Here is a 10,026-nt window from a genome sequence, read left to right as displayed (position 1 = left end):
AAGAATAAGTATTTATGGAAGTTGTCTGTCTTTAAATGTATGTAACTCATGTTAAATGAATGTTCTGAGTTGTATGCTTTGTAATTATTGTTTAATAATGTATTCGCCGTCCTCTGGTATTCTCAATGTTTCTTTTGTCCTTCATTTTTGTTTTGCAAGTTTTGGACAATAAAGTTAAAAAATAAAGCTGTTCTCCCCATTTACATTTTATTTTGTTGATTATTTCCTGACTTAAACTGACTATTTTTAATACTGGAAGCATTTGAACCACGTTGAGATATGTTTAAGAAGATTTTACGTTTCTTTTTAAATAAAGTTTCTGCACGTGACCCGGAAGTTGCATCACAAGGCGCTAGCAGCGTTAGCTTGTGCTGAGAGAACGACGGTGTTTTGTTGGGACGTTCGTGATGTTTGTGGACAGAAATGTAGCGATACGTGGTTCGGTTCCGAACAATCCTCTTTAGCTAAAGTGTCGTAAATGAGTGAATGCGTGTTGAACGTAAAGACAACGTGGCTGTGATTGTGAGACTAGCAGATGATCGGAGCTGCTGCTGTTCAGAGGACTTTGGTGTTTGTTGGAGCTGAAGATCTTCTGCAGCTGCAGGAACCATGTCTTCAGAACCTCAGGAAGATTCTCACAGAGAACAACTTTCTGCTGCTGAAGGAACCATCGTCCAGAACGAGGAGGAGCTCTGTGGTCAGAGAGGACTGATCTGCTGGAACCCGGAGCTTCAGCTCCACGTTGTCGGTATGCTCACTACATCCATCTCCAGACAAACAGATCCAAACACGCTTTTGTTTTTCTTTTCTGGGTTGGCATTAAACTATGTAGCTGGATAGCTTCAATATTGTAGGTATATGACTAACGGATCACAGAAAATCCGTGGCCCGTACGGATCAGAGGCCACGGTTCGGGACAAGTGTGCACCGCGGACCACTCCAACCCCCAGCCCCCGCGCGCAGACATTTTTAGCATCATTTAAATCAATTATCCGTTCACATCGAATTGAAATAGGGTCAAATTCATGCATATCCTCTTTGCACTAAAGTAGCTGCTTCACAGTTCTCTTAAAGGGGCCCCACCCTGAAAATTCTACTTTTCGGGTTTTAAATGCATTTTACTACTCAATCCTCACTATAAAGAACCCCAATGTTGTATTTCTGTTAATGCATTTAAGAGTAATCCTCTAAAGACCTGCACTGTCTGCAGAAGCCCCTCCTATACCCACAAAAAACGAGCGGTTGGAAACGTGCTGACGTAAGATCGATGTCAACAGCTCCCTTCAGGAAGAGTCTGTGCTGTAAGCTCCGCCCCCAGACTACAACAAAAACACACCCACCTTCTCCGTGGAGCTGTGGAAGGAGATAACTACCTTCCTGTACCAGGAACCGCTCTCTGACCCATCTTTCAATGTAGTCTCGCTTCGTTTCCAATCGGACTGAACTTCAGTTCACTCTGAGATTCCTCAGTCTGAATATGAGACGAACCGAGAGCGGAACAACTGAACCTAAACGGCCACCGTACCCGACAGTCACGTGATGTAAACACTAGAAATGAGGTGATCGGTGAGCTGCGGACAAATGTAGAGCATTAGATTGTCATGTTAACCAAAAGGAAATAATTGTTCCTACTGTTTATTTGTTAGAATGTTTATTTTAACACAACTGAAAAATGTATAACTCACTTTTCTGTGTCTCCTACGCGGCGCGGGCTGCTGCCGTGAAAGCTCTATTGTAGTTTCAACAGAATTCTCTTTAAAAACAAACCATAAAACCACAACGATGAGACACGGAAACTCATTCAAATGTGGTCGGATGAATTCACGCTGAATAAAACAACTTTTAACGCGATTCACATCGATTCTACTGACATGTCTTTTAGCGTGTGTACCTGTAATTGTAGCATCCCCAGTAACCGTCATGGAGGATTCCTCCACGGTATCAAAGCTGCAGTAAAAGTGTTGAACAAGGCCGTCATGCAGACACTCAAAATCCATCAGCAAAATAAAAAGGGGAAAATCCAGACAAGATTTTGCAGACTGCAGCACTATATTTTTCTTGACTGAAGAGATCTTTAGTCACGTGATTTTGTTTACAAATTTTGTTCACGCTGGAGTGGCTGGGGAGGCGGGGTCAAGGATGGCGTTGTGAAATGGGCGGTACCAACAAAGAGCAAAAGGCGGAGATTCAGAAATTGAGTTGTTTTACTTCCTGGTATTAAAACGGGCCACAAAAATGACTCATATTTCATAAATCATTTCTTTTTTAGTGTTCCAAAGGTAACATGTGATTATATTTATGGATATACAGTAGTTTACTCTGAAAGGCTTAAACTCAAGGCAGGGCCCTTCAAAGTCTGTTCACCTGAAGCTCCCGCAGCGTATAGGAGGAGATTCCATCAAAAACTTTTCTCAACCTCATAATGAATGAAGCGGATCGATAGATATCAGGTTTATTTAATTTTAAAAGTTGAAGTTTTTATTCCTGAATAAACAGCAAAAGCAACACTTTTTTTTTTGACCCAAAACAAAGATGAGCGTTTTCAAAGTGTCATAACTTCCTTATTTCTTATCTGATCCAAGAAAATTAGGTATCTTTGGAAAGCTAGTCAAAGGAGCTGCAAGAAACAAATGAAATGTTTTCATTCAAATCAATATTTATTTCCACATTATAAATATAATCAAAACATTAGTACAATTCAATCTCAAAGCAAACAGATGTTGCAGGGCAGAGTAAATCTTCAGCCCAACATAAAATGGCTTTGCCTTAAAAAAATAATTTTATTTACCCAAGAATTTTTTTTTTCTAACATTTTCAGTCAAGAATGCAGAGATTCCAAACTTTAACTAAAAAAAATGATAGTTTCTGGAGTTTTAAAAACAAATCTGTTGAGTTCACTTGTCTTGAGACCAGTGTTAATTTTGACGGAGAATTTTAATTTAGTTTTAGTCATAGTCTTTTGACTAAAATAGGGTTTAGTTTTAGTCGCAATTTAGTCATGTTGATTCTATTTATTTTCGTCAAATTTTAGTCGACTAAATTACAGCAGATATTTAGTCAACTAAATTACAGTAGATATTTAGTCGACAAAAATATATAATAAAGGTAAAGCATTTTAATTAAATTTACTAAGTATAATCATATGAATAACACGCAAAGATTTTACTAATTTGTAAAAAAAAAACATTTTACTTCACTTTGCTTTCCAAACTTGTAATTTCTGCGAATTCAGCTTCAACAACTTAAAATACATTAAAAGAATATATATATATTATATATATATATATATATATATATATATATATATATGCAATTATAATTCCATCCCGTCTCCGATAAGAAAGTGTCTATTCACACGTAATTTTCAAAAAACCTGCAGCCAGTGCTAAACTTTTTTTTTAGTCGCACTGACCCAGAGTAAAGTTAAGATTAGGATTATGATTATGGTTAAGGTTAAACAAGCAAATGTTTCCTGAGTGCTGCTGTCTCTGCAGCTCACGGCTCCACCAGGGGATGGGTCAAATGTGGAGAACACATTTCACACATTTAGGAGTGTGACAGTTAATGGGAATTTAACTTAAAAGTTTCATTTTAAATATGTGCGGCCAACAAAAAAAATCCAGCCTAGGACAAACTTAAAATGCGTGCCGGTAATGCAGCAACTGGATCCTGGCTGTACGTATTACATGAGGACAAAACATGAATTTCCATCACGTTCTGTGCTGGTCACATGTAAATATGTGTAACACCAGTCTTATTATAAATGTCTGAACATAAAAAAACTAGTATTGAGGAGGTAGTTAAGTTTAAAAATGCATAAAAAACATTCATTGGGGAGTAAGCTGTCCAGGACACCTGTGAGCATGTTATGTGTGCTTGAACAGCATGTGTGGTGAACTGTAATACCACCGCCGGCCAATAGAGGGCGCTGTTGTCATGTAACGTGGTGGAGTTGGAGATTAAAACGATGACTGATTGTGGATCTGAAGAAGCAGCGGGGCTGCTAGCACTCGGAAATACACAACAACATCGATTTATAACTTTACAAACGTCATGCTAAATCAATAAAGCCAGACTTACATTTAAATGTAAACCTCTGAGCTTCAGAGCTTCACCCGCGTGAAGAAAAGCGCTTCTCCACAGCGCAGTACCGGCGCTAATTAGCTTGGCTAGAGTAACCCCATAAAACAACCATGTCAGATAATCCAACTCTTTAAAATGCAACAACAATTGGAAGGATCGGGGAGAATTCGGATTCAGCCCAGAACGCTGGAAATAATCGTGTTTGTATGTTTACCTTTGCTGGATTTCAGGCTGGCTTGTCTGCAAACGTCGCCTCAGGTTTTCTCGTGTTTTTACCTGTGATGTCGCTCCACACAACGTCTTGTTGAAGGTCGTGTTAAATGTAAAATGTGTCCATATATGTACTTTTATTTTTCTACCTGGATTAGACATTTTTCACCTATATCACAGACACGATTCATTGAATTAGCATCTTCCCAGGCGGGCTGCAGGGCTCTGTGTTCTGATTGGATCGCTCTGCATTTGCTCCCGCCCTCCTCCACCAGCAGTCACTGTGATTGGATGTCGTCTTCGATCAGCATTTTCGTTTCGTTTTTTATTCGTTGACGAAAAAGTCCATCAATTTAGTTAAAGTTTTCGTGTCTGGGTGGGAGTTTTTGTTTCGTTTTCGTTTCGTTTTCATTGGATGAAAAATGTCGTTGACAAAGACGATGACGAAAATTTTTCGTCAACGAAATTAACACTGCTTGAGATATTACCCATTTATTTTATACATTTAAATAGACAAAAAAAAAGAGAAAAGAACATATTGTCACTGTTCTACATAACTTAAAGGACCCTACCATGATTTTCTTAAGCCTTTCAGAGTGAACAATATCTATATGTAAGATTATACATTACCTTTAGACCAATAAAAAATGAATTATTTATGACATTTTAGTTACATTTTGAGTTTTTCCCTACCCGGACGTAAAACGCCTAAAGTTCCTGATGCTCTGCATGCGTTTTAACTGTGAAAGAGAACTGAAATGTTGTATTTTTTTTTTTTAACTGTTAGGCTTCTAAAAAAACTGAATTTAGATTTTTCTTTTGATGCTTAAAATAAACACAAAAAGACATTTAAAATGACAAAAGCTCCCCTTTTTTTGTCTTTTTGTCTCTGCAGTCCTCCCCCAGGGTTATGTGACTGATCTTTGCAACCAACAGAGGAATGTATCAGTTGAACTGCAAGAACTAGACCCTACACAGATTAAAGAAGAACCGGAGGAACAAGACGCTACACAGATTAAAGAAGAACCAGAGGAACAAGAACCCACACAAATTAAAGAAGACCAGGAGGAACAAGAAACTCCACAGATTAAAGAAGACCAGGAGGAACAAGAACCTCCACAGATTAAAGAAGACCAGGAGGAACAAGAACCTCCACAGATTAAAGAAGATCAGGAGGAACAAGAACCTCCACAGATTAAAGAGGAGAAGCAGGAAGAACCACAACCTCTACTGACAAAGCAGGAGCAAGAAGGGTTCTGCATCAGTCAGGATGAAGAGCAGCTTGATCTAAAGCAAGAGACTGAAACCTTGATGGAGATTCCTACTTATGAGGGAAATGGTCACAGTGAAGGAGATCTAAACCATCTGCAGAGCTTTAATGTATCACCATCAACTACTGTTGTAGAGACAGACCCACAGAAAGGAGATCAAGTGAGAAGAGACAGATGTCAGGTCCAAAATGTGGACAGCCCTAACACATCTGGAAGTAGGTCTGTTTCTGATATTTGCAATAATTCAAGAAAGATATATATAGTTATGGAATGCAAACAATCCCCAAAAGAAAACGAACTTACTTCTGTCACGTCTGGTAAAAGAACCAGAATTGCACAAGAACCTTATGTCTCTGAAGAATGTGATGAAACTTCTGGTAATAAGTTCAGAAATCACTCGAGCGTCCAAACAAAAAGGATTTCTTGTATAGAATGTAATAAAAAATTTAGTAGTGTGACTTGTCTCAAAACACACATTAGAACTCACACACAGCCCTTTTCTTGTAATAAATGTGATAAAAGTTTTACTCAAAGTGTTGATCTTAGATCGCACTTGAAAACTCATGCAAAAGTGACAATTTTTTCTTGTGATATATGTGACGACAGTTTTGGTACAAAATCGAGTCTCAAAGCACACAAGAAAATTCATGAAAGACAAAGACGTTTTTCTTGTAAGGAATGTGATGAAAGTTTTACTCGAGTTCTTGATCTTAAAGCGCACATGAGAACTCATCCAAGAGTGAAGCTTTTTTCTTGTAGTAAATGTGATAACAGTTTTAGTGAAAAATCTAGTCTTAAAGCACACATGAGAACTCATGAAGAAGAAAAACGTTTTTCTTGTAACGAATGTGATGAAACTTTTACTCAAGTTGATAATCTTAAAGCACACATGAGAACTCATGAGGAAAGGCCTTTTTCTTGTAACGAATGTGATGAAAGTTTTACTCGAATTGTTCATCTTAAATCGCACATGAGTACTCATTCAAGAGAAAGGCCTTTTTTTGGGAAAGTTGTAATCAAGGACTTAGTGGAACCTACAAGACCCAAGAAACGGGAACTATACTTTATGGTCCGCAAAACAAAAGAAAACGCCTAAGTTTTGGATTTAGGCAAGAATGTACAGAGGCAATTCAAAGTGCTTTACATGAAACAATTGAAAGAAATAGTAAACTAAAATAGCAAAGTTTAAGAAAACTAGATTTTTTTTCAAAAAGGGAAATGTTTGGTATTGCTGGGGTCCACCGTAATCAATTAATTCACTCCAAACACTTGTTAAAGGTTTTCTGAGCCTTTAAATGGTTTCTTAGTCTGAGTTAGTACAATACAATAGATTGTGCTGACGACCTGTGTGGAGATTCCTTCATTTTCCACCAGGACTTTGATGATTCCAACTCTGCTAAAAGTACAGACAATTTCTTCCAATAACCATGATGTTACTGTGTTTGATTAACCAGCAAAATTCCCTGACTTGAACGTGATTTAAAACACAAAAATCTTTTAGGAAGATTACACATCAGATCCAACAATGAAGATGACTTAACATCACCTGTAGAATCATCCTGAGCTTTCATTACATGTACACAAAACCACGGGCTGACGAAATATGTGGCATTAATATGGTAATTCAGTTGAAAATAAATCAACAAATGTTTTTTTTTATTTTACTTTATGGGAACTCTATTATTATGTTAATATTGTTTATGGTTATTGACATTACTGACATTTATATAATTTGATATGGTTAGTATCTGAACTTGTATTTAGATAAATGACTATCGCAACCATGTATCATTGTCAAATTATGCAGATTATTGAGGGGAAGGGATTTAAAAAAATGCTTCTTCCCTTCCTGTTTCAAGCATCAACGGTGTAGTTTATATAATAGAAAATAAGGATATCAGAGGTACAAGGATGTATACTCTCTGAATCTGATTGTGACTTAATTTTGGTTATTTGTATATCTGATGGTTCTATGTTGGTTGAATTGTGTTGTAATTGACCATGCTTGAAACAATTAATAAACTCGAACTTTTGTTATATGTGTCTTCATACATTATGGCAAAAAAAGGATTTTTAAGAAATCAGTCAGGTCTTAACTTCTATAAGAAATCAAAAGGGTGACACCTTCTGGCTGTATTCCAGAACTACTATGAGGCTCCAACATGTCTGCCTTCACTGCAGGTTCCTCTTCACAGCATGTGTTTGTGGATAAACATACATGTTGGAAGAAAATAACAACAGATGTTTACAAGGAAATTGTTAATTTTAAAATTTCAGTTTTTTTGCCATGACATTAATGAAAAAGGAAATACTATCAACTAACACCAGGAAAATCAGTTGTTTTAGTGTGTGATTAGGATTTTTTAAAACTGAATGTGATATTTTTTTTTCATAAATGTTAAACCCTAAAAACAGGAGATAATTATTTTTGTTTCCCTAAGTCTCAAAGTTTCAAAATATGTTATCCTAAATATTACTCTTATGCTTACATCTTTAAATGAAGATGTTTGTGTATGTGAATGAATACTTATGATTTAAAAGTTTTATTGAACATCATACAAATTTACAAATTATAACTGTAGGCCGTCCATAAAAGTTCAAGAACTTATGTAATCTCTCAAAAATAAAATCAATTACTGTATACAGAAATGTAATGGTGACAAGCCAGGCAAAACGAAACAATTCCAAGGAATAACTAACCTTAATATTAATTGAAAATAAAATAAAAAAATAAACTCAAGATAGGAAATGATTAATCAAGCACACATTTTTTCTAGCGTTACATGCCTTGGGTGTATTATTATTATTAAGATATTGCTACAATTGTGAATATATACTTTCTATAATTTTTAATGTGGATTATTACGTCATATCCGGTCTAACGTTTTAGATATGAAACGGTGAAAAAAAACATCTTTTATTTAATTTAATTTTTTTTTTCAAAATGATGATGATAAATATTCCTAAAACATTTTTGACGAAACGTTTTTAATCTTCCACGTATTGAAAAGTTTCGTGTAAATGAAGTTAGGCCTGACCCGGAAGTAAACGGCGCGAGGCGCTAGCAGCGTTAGCTTGTTTTGCGATGACGGCGGTGTTTGTGTAAGTTTGAGCTGAATATCTTTTGCAGCTGCAGCTACAGGAGCCATGTCTTCACTTGAGTCTCTGAGAGAGTTGATCGGCGAGCGACTAGAAGAAATATTCAGACTCTGTGAAGGAACCATCGTCCAATACGAGCAGGAGCTCTGTCGTCAGCGCAGACTGCTGGATATCGCCTGGAAACCACAGCTTCAGCTCCACCGCATAGGTAGGACACTTCTTCTTCATCTTCCAGAACGTTCTGGTCCAAAATCTAGTCGACCAATGACCGCTTCTGTTGGAGAATTCCAGTCCGCCATTTTGTGAGCGGGAAGGAGGGACGCTGTGTGTGACGGACTAATTCCAATATAATCATAGACTTAATATATATGAGTATAATATTCAACGCACAATACAATAAATAATGTAATGTTTAAACACGTAGAGATATTTTTCCTCAAAAATATCAATTAACATAACAGTTAAAGTTTTACAACAGATGAACCAACATTACATAAAACATTGAAACATTAAAATATAAATAAACCTGTGGTCTGCTGGTTAGAAGTAATGCATTTTAAACATTAGAATGGACACATTGTTTTAATAACTTTAAATTATGTATTTTTAATTTTTCCACATTACTTTGCTAACTTTTCCTGACCATTTTTAACGTCATATTTTGCTATTTAAATGGGAAATTGAGTCATTTGGAGATAAATGATAAACCCGATGACATTAATAATGGATGGAGTAGAAAAACTCATTGATAGATACTGGAAACAAGCATTTACATTAAATAAATATGCAAATTTTTGGGAATTAATGAAGTTTGAAATAAGATCTTTGGCTATATCACTTGGGAAAAAAATCGCTAAAGCAAAACAAAAAAGAGAATCCGAACTAATTGAAAAAATAATGATTATCAATGAAAAAAACTACTTATCTGATCTAGAACAAAACTCACTGTTTGCTTTGCATTCAGAATTGAATAAAGTTTATGAAGAAAAAGCACGAGGAGCATTTGTTAGATCAAGAAGAAAATGGTTAGAACAAGGTGAAAAATGTACAAAATATTTCTTCAATTTAGAAAAGAGAAACTCTGAAATTTCCTGTCTACGTCAGATTAGAATAGGTGATTCGATAAGTGAAGATGCAAAAACGATTTCTTAATATGTTGCAAAATTCTATCAGGAACTTTACACTAAAGACTACTTTAGAGAAGATGATATTGATCTATTTATTAACAATATTAAAGATAAGATTGAAAAGGTTAGTGAAACTCTTGGGAAAACTTGTGACCAGAAAATCAAAACAGAGGAAGTTGACCACTGTATTAAATCTCTTAAAGATAATAAAAGCCCTGGGAATGATGGATTAACAA

General features: G+C 36.0%; 3 protein-coding genes across 3 annotated transcripts in view; 2 read left to right on the top strand and 1 right to left on the bottom strand.

The window, feature by feature from the left end:
• Positions 1 to 10,026, bottom strand: part of LOC112156756 (NACHT, LRR and PYD domains-containing protein 12-like) — a gene marked incomplete at its 5' end in the record, with an annotated part of 84,657 nt that overhangs the window by 28,411 nt on the left and 46,220 nt on the right. The window lies entirely within an intron of this gene.
• Positions 349 to 7,601, top strand: LOC112156768 (zinc finger protein 184). Its single transcript, XM_024289112.1, has 2 exons — positions 349 to 748; positions 5,189 to 7,601. The coding sequence occupies exons 1-2, from the start codon at positions 610 to 612 to the stop codon at positions 6,658 to 6,660; spliced, it is 1,611 nt and encodes a 536-aa protein (XP_024144880.1). The 5' UTR covers positions 349 to 609; the 3' UTR covers positions 6,661 to 7,601.
• LOC112156812 (zinc finger protein 37) overlaps positions 8,483 to 10,026 on the top strand; it is a 3,944-nt gene continuing 2,400 nt past the window's right edge. Inside the window, exon 1 of the mRNA XM_024289191.2 lies at positions 8,483 to 8,871. Within this exon, the coding sequence (XP_024144959.1) occupies positions 8,712 to 8,871 (160 nt within the window). The 5' untranslated portion in view covers positions 8,483 to 8,711. The remainder of the gene's footprint in view (positions 8,872 to 10,026) is intronic.

Source organism: Oryzias melastigma, linkage group LG2 (genome assembly GCF_002922805.2).
Source record: "Oryzias melastigma strain HK-1 linkage group LG2, ASM292280v2, whole genome shotgun sequence".
NCBI lineage: Eukaryota > Metazoa > Chordata > Actinopteri > Beloniformes > Adrianichthyidae > Oryzias > Oryzias melastigma.
The sequence above is the reverse complement of the archived record's forward strand: the minus strand, read 5'-3'. Positions and strand labels throughout refer to the sequence as shown.

What these genes read in the sequence shown, in the direction of transcription:
- LOC112156768 (XM_024289112.1), top strand. Translation starts at nt 610, where the DNA reads ATGTCTTCAGAACCTCAGGAAGATTCTCACAGAGAACAACTTTCTGCT. An exon ending in GCTTCAGCTCCACGTTGTCG is followed by an intron (nt 749 to 5,188) that starts GTATGCTCACTA and finishes TTGTCTCTGCAG; the next exon opens with TCCTCCCCCAGGGTTATGTG.